The following is a 13,913-nucleotide window of genomic DNA, read 5'->3' on the forward strand; positions in this document are numbered from 1 at the left end:
AAAAATATTATCAAAAGTGAGATCATTTTTATAATATCTAATAAGGACGTGTAAAAAGTATGAGGAGAGGGCATCAACTGAATAAAACAAGAAGGTTCCAAAAATTCCCTCCCCTTCCATTTTTTTTAAGGTTCATTTAAATCACCTTGGTTTTGATTAATAATGGATGCCATTGTAATAAATAATTTTTTTCTAGCTATGTCAATAACTATAAAAAATGAACAGAAGATTTTATATTAGTTCGATTATTATTTTATAATGTTAATTTGCGTGATTCTGAACTTGGCTTATGTATCTCCATCATTACACACCTGTAGTAATTTTTAGGATACGTTTAGATAGATACCTGAAAAGATGTCAAGTTCTATTTTTACCATTGTGATTGCTGAGGAACCTGCAAATTTACCTCATTTTTCGGGTTAATTCAAGTCGCTCTGGCTTTCAATGAATATTTTAATAATGCGTATTATTTTATTAAACTAGATTGATCCGAGATTTAATTATATGGATTATTCAACTAGCATAATTGACTAGAATAAATGGATGCACATATTTCAAGTTTAAATGAAATTGTTCATCTTTTAAGAAAGCATCTACAACATATTAATTGGAGCATGAAAAATGCTCAATAAAAATGTTAAAATCGTCAAGGATTGCCTAGTAATACTGACAGAAGTAAAGTTGCATAATATATTGTATTTAACTTGTATTAGTTTTAATTCTATTTTTTCCATTTAAAGGAAGGAAAGGCATGAAATAAGTAGAGTATGAAATTTTTAACGAATACAAATGGATAAACCGATGTACTGCAAATGAGTTGGTAAGATAAAATATGTGCATTCAGCCAATTATACAAGTAAAAATAATAGAATATTTTGAAGTCATCCCTTCATTTGAAACATCAATTAAAATAAGGGTCGTTTTAGCTGTTTTTGGCTATCAGGTGGTTAAACGACATTAATGGTTGCTAAAATTTTCAATTAATTAATTTATGTAACTTTATCTTGATAGCTTCTTCAGAAAAAATGTTTTAAGCTTCAAATTTTTATAGATGTATAATTTAATTAGAAGCTTTAATTCTGTTGATTTTTATTATAATTTTTCTTATTTCCTGTCTGTTCCATAAAATTCTTAAAAGAGATTAAAGATTGCAATCTACTATTTCTCATGAGATTGCTGTAAATAGCAGTAAAGATAGCAAATGCTGTAAATAGCAATAAAATAGAACATGTTTTTGGTCCAAGGCTGATATTCACACGCACACGCACACGCACACGCACACGCGCACGCACACGCGCACACACACACACACACACACACACACACACACACACACACACACACACACACACACACACACACACACACACACATTCATCTTTTTATAAGTAAATAAAGATATACTCTAGATTGAATGAAAAGTTTGATGGCTATAAGAGTTACAATAAAATGTATCGATTATTTTCACAAAACGCATTTTGGAGCCTTCTCATTTGCTAAATCGATTTCTTTTAATTTGTTGTCTTTTCAAGTAAGATTTGATGAAGTGATTTATGGTGATGATAGACTTGTTCCTGTACAGTCAAATGTTTGGGAGTTGAATCAAAGTGTTATTCAGTCGTAAATGATATCTTTCATCAGCTATGGTGGAATTTTTGTTTATGGGAAGTAAACTCTTTGAGGCTTAGTAGTATAATTTTTGTACCATCATTACCTTAGATCTATAAAGTACTTCTCCTTTTCCCTTCCATTTTCTTTTCTGTTAGATACACAACGAAATGTTTGGGGTTCAAACATGTATTTGTTCACTAAATTTAAAAATCCTTTGTGAAAATAGTATTATTTCGAGCTACTTATTAACTAATAGCCTTCTATATTTTCCTTTCATTGCAGGCAGTGTAAGTATCCCTAAATATGGCGACGATGTATTCCAACATGTCATACTCTTCCGCGGCACCATTTTCCAACGTGACCTACTCCTCCAATGGTACGCTGGCTTACATATGTAGTCCCGAGTTCCAGCAGCCCCAGCACGTCCTGTATCAGCTGGCCAACATCTGCTTCATCGTCTCATACCTGGCGCCCGGTGGGAAGAAGGGCCTGCTCTTCATGCACTCCCTGCTCATCGGGGGTGAGTTGACGATTGCCTGGCAACTCACAAATTGGACTATCTATCTTCAATTTATAGAGCTTTAAGAATGATTCATACAGAAAATATCCTGATCGTTATCTATTAACTCTAAGATAATTAATTACAAGATGATTAAATTCAATATCATAAATTTCATGCCTGACCGGGGAAGAATACAATGCTAAGATGACTAACCTTAGACTGTATATTTGGAAAATAGTCTTAAAATAAAAAAAAATTTGCGAATAATTAGAAAGTGTTTTCCCTTTTTTGTAGTCTTAGAAATTAATATCTATTGTTACTTTAAATTTCAATGTTAAATCTATTTTTATCTTCCCATATCAGCAATAATCCTGTCTATTACATATGTCGAGATGCAACAGGACAGGAGAGTGATACCGTCTTTCAGGTAATTACTAAGTCACCAGAGTAGCATCCCGAGGTCAATGAGCTTTTAATGCTTTAATATATCAGTTTCCTGTCTAATGATAAAAGAATTTTCTCATGCAACATTTGTTTGGTCCAATAGAAGAAACTTAAATTTTTCCAATTATATTATTGCCCAGTTGTGAACATATCCTTTTAATTATATTAAGTTAAACAGGCTTTAAGAATTAGCTAGACAATGCATAACTTTTTATGTAATATGAACATTTTTCAACTGAAGAAAATATTATGCTATAAATTTTATGATAAATGACAAGATTATTTTTGGTCATCGTTACTTAAGACAATTAATTGTTGTGAAGGTTGTAATTCTCATAGAAACATATTACTGGCCCAAAGACTAATTTTTAAACCATTAAGAAAAAACATATATATTTAATAGGAAAAAATAGTCCTACCGGCATATTATTTTATGCAACTTGAATTAATTCATGTTCTGATGATATACGAATTTTATATTTTTATATAGACTCTCAGTCCTATGAGCTCATATTTAATACAATATTCTTGATATATTAACATTTTAAATAACAAGAAAGGTTCAATATTATTGTGACTAAAATTAAGTGAAAATCTGAATATTGTTACAAACCTGACAAGTTGCTTCCCAGCACGGTTAATCGAATCCCTGGAAAGACCGTTTTACGATCAGTCCTGTGAGTACTGATCGGGTGCCGCGTCAAAAATCTTAAAGCTTGGCGACCATTTGGTGACTTGGCTACGAATTTGGCAACTTTCGTAACAAAATACTGGAAACTTCTAGAATTTTAACAGAATTAATACTCCTGATTGGTTCCGAACCTTCTCGGCCCACCTCCCGGGAACTATAAAAGGCCGGCAAGTCTCAAGCTGCAAGGAATCGTAGACAGTCGGAGTCGTGAAACGAGTCGTCAAGAGGATAACGAAGCAATGGTGGAATAGTCCAGCGTTGTGTGGAACTCAAGCGATTGCTGAACTGAGTTATGTGCCGAGTCCTGGCGTTCATTGTGGAAGCAGCATAGAGTCCTGTGAGGAGTAGCCAGTTGTGTAGTAGCATGTCGGCAGTTGGATACAGATAAAGCGAGGAGACAGTGGAGAATTACAGCCGTTTGGAGAGATCGTAGAGTGAAGCTACAAAGATTCACTCTCCTGCTGAATTCTGTCTAGCCACTTTGCCTGCTGTGGCTGTTACTACTACCGATTATGACTTGTGGGCTACTGTTTGTTGTAGTGTGCTGCTGTGTTGCCCGTCTTCGTCTCGGCTGTATATATTTGTCGTCTGTGCACTGGTGACCTTTGTGTTAATAAACGTCGACGTTGTTTTCTACTAAAGGACTGTTTATTTCTGCATTGACCATCAAATCTTGAAAGGAATCCCCGCGACGGAAGAAGAGAATCGGTAACAATATTAATATCTTAAAAAACGCGCGATTTAAAGCACTCCTTTTCAAAGAAGATACGCCAATCAGCGTCTAGAATTTCCCCAAGTAGATTAACCTAAAATTATAAACTATTGATTGTCCGAAAATAGTGATTTTCAAAACTTCATACCTTCATAGATTTGATCATAGAATATAGAAATGATTTTTTTTAAAAAAAATAGGTTGGAGAGTCAAGAATATTTAATTGATTATGATTCCTTAGAAACAAAAGACTGAATAAAATTTACATAATTTTTCAAGAGTACATTTTTAAATTGAAATAAAATAATATATGATTATTTATGTTATTTAAATCCTTTTGAAAGTAAAACTAAAAACAATTTTATGTTGAATCAGAGAAATTTTTTTCAGTGATTTTTTTAATAACCTCTTTTTTATCATTTTCATTACTCACTATAATATCGTCATTACATTTCGTATCACTTTGCAATATATCATGCAGCAGCCACAATGCCTTCATCAACTAAAGGATGGAGAAAATTAGCTAACTCTATATCTTTTTGGTCAGTTCTTATGTCTTTCAGATGTTGCCATTTTTCACAGTAAGCAGTTTGGTCGATTTTTTTAGAATGTCGACAGATGAGAAAACGCGAAACACTTAAAAAATTTTGTTAAAAAGAATATGGAAAGCTTTGTAATATGGAAAGCTAACAATATGTAAATATCATTCACAGTCAAGGATTTGCAGATTTCATTAATATAGAAATTTCGTTATATGGAAGCTCGTTAAATGTAGACTATAATGTGTGTATATTTTGATATATAACTTTTGTCTTGAAAATTGGCATTTTTTTCTTTTCTACTTTTTTTCTCGCTGTCTTAAATATTCGTTTGTGCTCTAAGCACTGTTGGGTAAAAAGTCTCAACAAAAATGACAGATTCATTTTCTTATTTTAAAAATGTCAATACATTTTTAATGCCACATATCACTAATTTTTTAACATTGAAAAATTCTACATACATTTTATAAATTCTTGACATTGTGGAAAAAATTAACAATATTTCTTAATTCATAACTCTCATAATTTTTTTTGTTTTACGGTGAATTACTGTTTAAAAGTCTTACATTTCTTTCTTCATATTGCTGCTTATATAAATAAGAAAGTTTTTCTTTTAAACTTAAACTGGCTTACTAAACGCAAATTATTTCTTCATAAATAGGCTTCTTTTTGTTTGCTATCTGGGCATGGAATATTGTGTGTTCTCCCAACATCTTCTCATGGAATTTCTTCTTCGTTCTTCTCAATCTGGGTCAAGTGCTGCACATCCTGTACTCCATGAGGAAAGTAAAGCTGCCCTTGGAACTGGAAGAAGTATACAGAACACTTTTCCAGCCACTTCAGGTAAATCTCAGTTCTCTGAATAAGTTTATAAAGTCAAATATTATAAAAATTTTAAATTGCTTAAATCTTCAGACATTTTTAATTCCTTGAGGTAGATGCAGGATCTCAAAATTTCATGTCCTAACAAGGGAAAATTATACAGGGCGGACACTGAAGTCCGTTGATGTTCAGATAATTTGTGAGCTTCTATATATGTATTATGCAGATTTAGTAAAATGTTATGCTCTACCTTATGATATGTCACTCAGCTTCACCAAATCCAACTTTCTCGAGTTCAGGTTTGTATATCAGCAATTGTAAGAAATGCGACCAGGAATTCCGTTATGAAGTAATATAGAAAAGAAAGGCCTCTTGTGTACTTGAATGCTGAAAATAGAACATGTGCAAAATTTGTTTGTTCTTTTTTCTTTCTAATAATAATTTCTTCTTTTTTCTTTCTTCTAGTTCTTTTCCAACTCTGTTATGTCACGAAAATTTAAACAAATGAATTAGTTGTCAGTAGGTGTATTTAACATCGGCAATACAAATCTAAATTCTCAATTTTATCTCTGCACATTTTGCAGTTAGCCAGTATAATGCTTTTGCAACAAACAATTATAAGCAGAGGCTTACCAACATAAAATGACGCTTAGGGCAAATATCAAAACAACACCACTTTTCCAATTTTTTTAAGCAGGAATTTTCATATTCTCTCCTCCCCTTCCCCTAAAAAGTTAGGATGAAGGTGGAGGGGAGTTGAAACTCAATTTAAATAATTATATTTAAGAGATTTTTGAATAATATAACCTTGCAGTCGATACACACATTTAATTATTCATTTTATTATAGGTAGACACTACACTCAGAATTGCAATCGATTCGGCGAATTAGGTTTTTTTAAGCTGACACTGATTAAAGAGTTTAAAACAAAATTTTACTAACTAAAAATGTCCAGACAAACATTATCTGAAGAAAGTAGATAGCTTTGCGTAACAAGATTATAACAACTATTGAATTATTCAATAATTTAGCGTTTTAGAAGGCCATAAGTTTAAATCAGTGATTTACCATCAAATATAATGGTCCACAATGATGCATTTGGCTGAGTAATAAAGATTTTAGATCAGATATATAAAAGAGAACATAACAAAGTACTTATCTTTTCTTTCCCAAAGAATAATCTTTTACGCTCGCAAAACTTAGAGCATTTTACAATGTATAAATATTTTAGAGTATTTTACAACGTATTTTTAATCTGCATTTTGTAAGGCATTGGAAAATACTTAGCCTTTTCCAATTTTTATTCGAGATCAATAAATTTTGAAAGATTAAAGAAAATATGCTACTTTATTTAAATTACAAACACGCCAAGTAGTTATTTTGAACTGTCCTATTGATTGCAGACGAATGTTTATACGTTTATCAAGATGAGACAGTATTAAATTTTAAATTAGCTTTCATCATTTATTTTACCCTCATGTCAAAGCATTTAAGCATAGTTCATGAAATCCGAGTATCATCGAAGTTTTTAAGATTAAAACAAAATATTTTTATTTAAAAAATTATTAATACTAAAAATTCTGTAACTGAGATCCTAGAGTTAAGATGTTATGATTAATCTTTGTTTTAAAATATTTTTTTAATTGAACTTAATTATCGTTTTGTTTGAATCAGTTTAAGAATTTTTCCTCCTTGAGGCATTTAAGTCGTTTTTTTACCTTTTTATAAAATATATAAATGCCTTCTTTGTTATAGGTGTCAAGACTATCTTTCCAGAAATTGGTAGGCCCTGAATGTGCCCAGATGATGAACTTGCATCCCGGGGAGGCGTATGCCATGCAGGGGCTTACCAGGACTGACAGATTAGGTCTGCTCGTCAGAGGAAAGTATGTACGAAAGAGCTTATTTTTTAAAACTTTTTTGGTTGTCCGTGAAATAAATTCAATAGATATCTTTTTAAATATTTTCCATAAGCTCATGAAATGTATTAACTTACATTTCAAAACCAAGTTGCACTTGATTTAAAAAAAAAAGAAAATGGTTTTCTTAAAATTCTGAAAAATAAGCACTCCAGAATTTAAGATGAATTCTTTTTTTTTTAAATTTCCGTACAACTTTTTCTTTACTTTTGATAAATTTTCAAAAATATTATTTCGAAATTTGAAGTTTGTTTAATAACCGGATTTTTACCTCAGACAATTCCGATTATATCTGTTTTTTAACCTATTTTATCACTATTATGTAATTAAAACATATTTTAAAAACTAAATATAGATAAATTACGTTTAAATATTATTATATTTAAACTAAATAATCTTCGAAGTAAGTATTGAGTAACAAGCATAATAAGTATTCCTGTATATTTTTATACAAGAATGCTTATTATACTTGTAAGTATTCATTTACTATGTATGCTTGTAAGTATTCTTTTATTGTATTCATCTTTAAAGAGACTATAAGTTTCAAATATGTTTTAAGTATTCTTTTTTTTAATATTAAGATGTACATCTCTTTTTCTCTTTCTGCAGGGCTAACGTGATTTCAGGACAACATTTCTTGCATCAGATTCATGCCAATGAGTTTCTCGATTCTCCTGAATTCGAGTCTAGCAGATCTGGAGTTGAAGAGAAGTTTAAAGTGAGTTTTGAATAAATTTATTTTAAGTAATTCTTTTTTAATTCTAAATATAAAAGCAAATTAAGTGCTAAATATGAAAAATTCGAATAATTACAATATAAATTAAAATCAATAAAATTTCCGAAAAAAAGAAAGGAAACATCGTTTTGAGTTCCTCTGTTTAATAACATTTTTCTCTTTGTTTTAAATATGTGTTTCATTATTAGAAGGAAAACTAGAGTGAGATTAAAAAAAAAAAGAAATGATAAATTAATAAAATGATTTTATTCGAACAAAAACTCAAATTACTTTAAGATTATGCAACACTTTTTTTTAAAAAAATATTATTTAATGACAACTTTTATAATAATAATTTCGCATTTTTAAAAAATTTTAGCTGGCGAATTTTCTTGAAATTCGATTAGTTTTTGCAATCATATTCTTGCAGTCAGTTTTTTAACAAAACAAATACACAAAGCAAATGTTTAAACAAAGAAAATGAATGAATGCCATTGCATGAAGTATTTTTTAATGTGTTTTCAGGTCTCTATTATCGCAACGACTCCTTGCCGTGCCATAGTCTGGCAGCGTCAGAGTCTTGAATACCTCCTGATTAAAGAGACTCACCTGTCCAATGTTTTGGCTCTTCTGCTTTCCACTGACATCACCCGGAAACTCTACGCCATGAACGACAAGGTGATTTCCCCTTTAGCAGTTTTTTTTAACCATACAGCGCATCGTGTAACCATTTGGCTACAAGTTTTTATTTCCATTTATAAGCTTCACATGGCTTTTCCAAAGGGCAGCAACGAATGGTTGAAAACCCTTTTTGATAAATATTTGTAGAAAAGACCGATATATGGCAATAGATGTACTAGAATAAGATTTTTTTTCTGGAAGCTTGAAAAAAATACCAAATTGACTATTGTATGGATAGTTCTACTATTAAAAATACCATTAAAATATTTTTTCATTGCATTGTAAAAATATATTGATAAAAAGGTTTTTTTTAAAGTTTTTATTGGAAAATTGTTATTTTGTCACTGATTTTGATTTGTGTCACTGAAATTGTTGCTTAATAATTTCCTTCAATTAAATGCAATTATTCAAAAAACACATTTTTTAGTAAAAAAATTATATAAAGTCATTCATTCTAGGGCTAATACTAGTATCTCTAATAAATGGCATTAGGAAATTTTTTTATTATTATTAGGAGAAGTTACAAAAATAATTGCTTTTCGATCTTTATTTAAATTTGAAATTCGTACTTGTTTTACGGGAATTACACGCAGTAAGATTAGGAGCTCCTAATCCACAATCCTTTGTTACAAAAACAAATTTTTTTAACAATAATCTTAAATCTTTTGAGAAACAATGGGGGCATTCATGTGAAGTCATAATATGTGACATATAACATCACGTATATCATTTAACTACATGTTATCCAACATTAAATTATAATTTATATTACAAACAAATTAGTTTAGTTTTATGTGAGAACAAAGATAAGGATATTTTGCTTTATGTATGCAACCCTCGAAATTTTGAACCGATGTTGAAAGCGACACAAGCTATCTCCCCTCTTCCAAATTTTCTCATAACATCAACCGGTTCAACCGATCTCGCCAGATTTAATGTAAACAAGGTCTACTTACATGACACAATTTTGCTGGAATTGAATTTTGAACCTGAACCATTCGTTTCTGAACCTAGACCTTATCCATTAGGTCACCGAGGCATTAGTGCAAACAAAAAGGTGCAAGACGCGTAATGGACAGCAAAATGAAAGTGTCTAATTTATCTAGTAGCGTTTATATATAGTCAAAATTTTTCCAGCAGCGTTTATATATAGTCAAAATTTATCTAGTAGCGTTTATATATAGTCAAAAATTTTCTAGTAGCGTTTATATATAGTCAAAATTTATCTAGTAGCGTTTATATATAGTCAAAAATTTTCTAACAGCGTTTATATATAGTCAAAATTTATCTAGTAGCGTTTATACATAGTTTAAATTTATCGAGTAGCGTTTATATATAGAAGAAAGTGTAAAGCTAAATGTACAGTACCGGACTTTTGTCATTGTATGCCAAATCCTGCCAAATCAAACTAGTCTAGCGTCTGCCATTTAGGAAACAGCGTTTTGCTTTTAAAATTAGAAAAATGAATTGGGTTATCATATTTGACGAGATACTGCTGTAGAAAAATTCTAGTTTAGTTGTGGTACTATGTACATTGTGTACTTTAAATTAGTCAAGAAAATTACCACGTTTAACGAAAAAAATTATGTGACAGTTTTTTAGGAGTTACTAATTTCAGATTCCCAATTTTGCTGGTGTTTAGAAATGATGCAAAGGTTAGGGCATTTTTATGACCTGCTTGTTAATGTTTTTTATATTTTCAAGACGCCTCATCAAAATTTCGGATTTTTTGTTTAATTAAGTTTTTAAAATTTTGAATGCCGTAACGCTAAGAAATTCACAGCAGTATTAAACCATCGAGCGACATTTATCGTCGATTTTTTTCAACACTTAGATTTAATTCTTCGAAATAAAAGATATTTTATATGTTTTAGAAAAAGAAGTTTTAATCTTATGATATTTATAATTTCTATAACTAGATGGTGACTGAAAAAGGATCTCACTTGGACATCCGTCTTCCCAGCTTCACTGGATCCATTGCTTCCCAGGAGGAAGCCAAGAAAGTTACCGAGTCAGGTGAGCCCCCTTTTTTTTCTCTAATGCGTATAATCATGCCTCTCAAAATATTGGCGATATTTCAATAAAGCCTGGAAAAATTTAATTAGAAGCTCTTAAGTTAAGTGATGACCCGTTGACTATCATTTTTCGTAACAAATCTGAAACTTTGACTTTTCCCAAATTATTTTCATTCATCAAAAAGTATTAAATTATGCAAACGCAATCATCTTCGAAAAACTTATAAATTAGCACCAATTTTCTCCGAATCCCACTGAAAAATTTGAGTTTTTCTGGCACGAGTCTTTCTTATCAGTAATAAGTTGTATTATTTTTAACTTTTTATTCGTCAACGAAAATATGTTTTTTTTTATTTGCACAGAAAATTTAGCATTTGCTTAAGACAGTCTAACAAAATTTTGCATAAGAATTTAATTTCGATTAAATGCAAAGTTTCGCCTTTAATTTAAATTAAATACTACTAATACTCCCGAAAACTAGGTGGCCGCCTAATTAGACTAAAACGTGGTAGAAAAAATCTTACTTAGTTAAAAAAGAATAAAAATTACCGTAGACAACATAAAATATTAATATTCAAAGAAATGACGAAAAGATAATGACAATATGGAAATAGGAAAAATCAATCTTTTTTAAAGGATGGAAAAAGAAATTTAACAATCTTCTCTACGATAAAAACAGGAAAAGTATCATCTAAATAAATAATAAATCAATCAATTAAATATTCTTGTAGAGGAAAATCCTTATTTTTTACTTTTTAAGCTTATTTTTAATTATCTTTCAAAAGCCCTAAGCCCCAGATATTAAATTAATTAGTTCTAAAAAAGCATCCGTTCTGATTTAACGAACAACAGTGTCCCGGAATTTGTCAGCCTTTACAGAAAGCCATCATTTAATCTGCTTCAAAACATGTCAATAAGGATAGGCACTAATAAAAAAAGTCTATTCAGCTTGAATAATAATAATATATTTGTTTGTAATATGCGTATTAAATAATATATTGCGTATTAAATAATATATTTGTTTGTAATATGCGTATTAAATTTTGCTGTTCCCTATTGATTATTACTCACATATAGAGCTCGTGATTATTTTAACCAGTAATGGTGATAACACAATTTAATCACTCGCTAAGAATAATTAATTAAGTAGGTTGTCCTGTTACTTTTAAGTGGTGTTTCTTTTGGTTAAAAATGACGTGAGGAATACATCATTTTTTTTGCCATACTAGAAAGTAAATAGGATAATGATGTTTGTGAAAATTAATTTTCTATGTTTTTTTACCCTCTGGCTTTGAGAAAAAAAATCATAAAAATGCTAACACATTTCCTGATCTATTTATCACGATAAAGATAATGATGTTGTGAGAGCTAATGTATTGGAGTTTCTTTTTTTTTTGTTAATTTTTAATCCATATTTTTGTAGAAAGAATCCAGATTGTTGGTAATTTTTTTTGTCCTGCATTCTTATTTTTATTATCCTAATCTAAAATTTTATTTTCTTATATTTATATTTAAAATTTTTACCTTTTTTATTTTTTGTCTGAGAATCTTTATTGCATCTTTGAAGTAGTCTACGCTGAAAACCATTAAATAAGTAAAATCAAGAGTCCTTAATAACAAATTAAATTTTCTATCGCTATTAAGTATATATATATATATAAAAGAAACAAATCATATTATTGTGCGATGCATAGGAAATGCGCCACGCCCATTTTCGATTCAATGCACCTTTATCAGAATGGAAAAAGATGAGACATCACTCGTTTGGATCATATTAGGGGTGACATTTATCATTTTATTATGATATCATTAATTAATTCCGTTAATGTTATTTTCTATGTTATTTATAAAGCATAAATACAGGATTCTTTATGATGCACTTAAATTTCAGTACGCTTTGTTTCGTTAGGCGATTCTTTCAAATTTCTCAAGAATCTCTTTCTATTTAGTCTTTTTATATGGCTCAATTTATTATGGTTTTATTAATTATTTTGCCAATAAAAAGAGAAAGAACTTATAAAAAAATATTTTCTTTCTCCTTATTTTGCAATACACCATGGGAGCTTTTTAATTAAAATAATTTTGTTCAATACTTTACTTTTTACTGATTTCCAATAAAGAACCTTCAAATGCTGCTTTTTTTGCATTTAATGCTCAAGATTTTCTTCTTTACAATTTAAGAAGTTTTGTTTCACACAATAAAATTTCGAATGAAATATTATCTGGAAAATATGAGAATAATTATCATAGTCATTCAAATGGGAAAAAGTGAATTTCTCGCAACAAAGTGACCCTCACCCCCTCATTAAAATTTATTAAAATTTTTTAAAATTTTCGGTTTGATATTCATGCCTATTTTATAATCTATTACTTACCCATTCATTTTGCAAACAATGCACACACTTTTAAAAACGAAATTCTCTTACTTAAAACGAAAAAGTGCTAGTCTATAATAATGATTATAAATATTGCTTTTTAGAGCTCTTATTTACACTTTTGAATTTATTTAATGGAGTCTTACCAGAGGCGTTTCGCTACATAGGTGAAAGATATTCATCTGCCAAACACATACCTTGAGGTTTCCGCTATGGCTTTGCTAAACAAATAAATATTGAGAACATTTCTGTTGAATTACGGTGACGAGGCAAATATTTTCGTTTCCGTTTTTGTGAGATATATAATTCATCCTCTAGACAGCTAACGAAGGTATTTAATATTCAAGATATTTTTTTTTATTCTTTATCCGTGCGGTTTTAATCGAGATGAACATAATTTTCAAAAGTAAAGTACTAGGTTGTGGAAGTTACTCATTTTATTGATATACTCCTCCGCAATTAACTGCATCCAATGCAGCAAGATGACCATAAACATACCAACAAGACCATAAATGCAATAATTGGAAGGATAAAACTTTCAAAAGATACTTAAAATATGTTTTTAAAAATTATTAAAATGAGAAAAATAACTGTACGGAAATAAAATTGGTGTCATTGAAAAGTTAATTTTTTTATTGTTACATAAAAGATGGCTTTTGTGCAATGACAAGCTTTGAAGTTTTTTGCAAAAATAAAAAGTTAAAAATTAAAATAACTTTTAATTAAAAATCTAAAAATTAAAAAAAAAATAATTTTTCTTGTCAAACACTAACCTATCTAGTTTGTTTGCATTAGGTCCAGCATTCTGGCTTGCAGAGTGATTTTAGAATTATGGTTATTGCATCTAACAAACATTAAAGTAATTTATATGAAATTTACTTAAAAGT

The 13,913-nt window shown here is 29.8% G+C and overlaps 1 protein-coding gene across 1 annotated transcript in view; it reads left to right on the plus strand.

Annotated features, from left to right (window-relative positions):
• Positions 1–13,913, plus strand: part of LOC129966162 (popeye domain-containing protein 3-like) — a 60,373-nt gene that overhangs the window by 27,441 nt on the left and 19,019 nt on the right. The window contains exons 2-7 of the mRNA XM_056080558.1: positions 1,894–2,131; positions 5,161–5,342; positions 7,077–7,207; positions 7,850–7,958; positions 8,481–8,633; positions 10,556–10,652. Coding sequence (XP_055936533.1) covers positions 1,915–2,131; positions 5,161–5,342; positions 7,077–7,207; positions 7,850–7,958; positions 8,481–8,633; positions 10,556–10,652 — 889 coding nt within the window. The 5' untranslated portion in view covers positions 1,894–1,914. The remainder of the gene's footprint in view (positions 1–1,893; positions 2,132–5,160; positions 5,343–7,076; positions 7,208–7,849; positions 7,959–8,480; positions 8,634–10,555; positions 10,653–13,913) is intronic.

The sequence above is a fragment of the Argiope bruennichi genome, chromosome 4 (genome assembly GCF_947563725.1).
Source record: "Argiope bruennichi chromosome 4, qqArgBrue1.1, whole genome shotgun sequence".
In the NCBI taxonomy this organism is placed as follows: domain Eukaryota; kingdom Metazoa; phylum Arthropoda; class Arachnida; order Araneae; family Araneidae; genus Argiope; species Argiope bruennichi.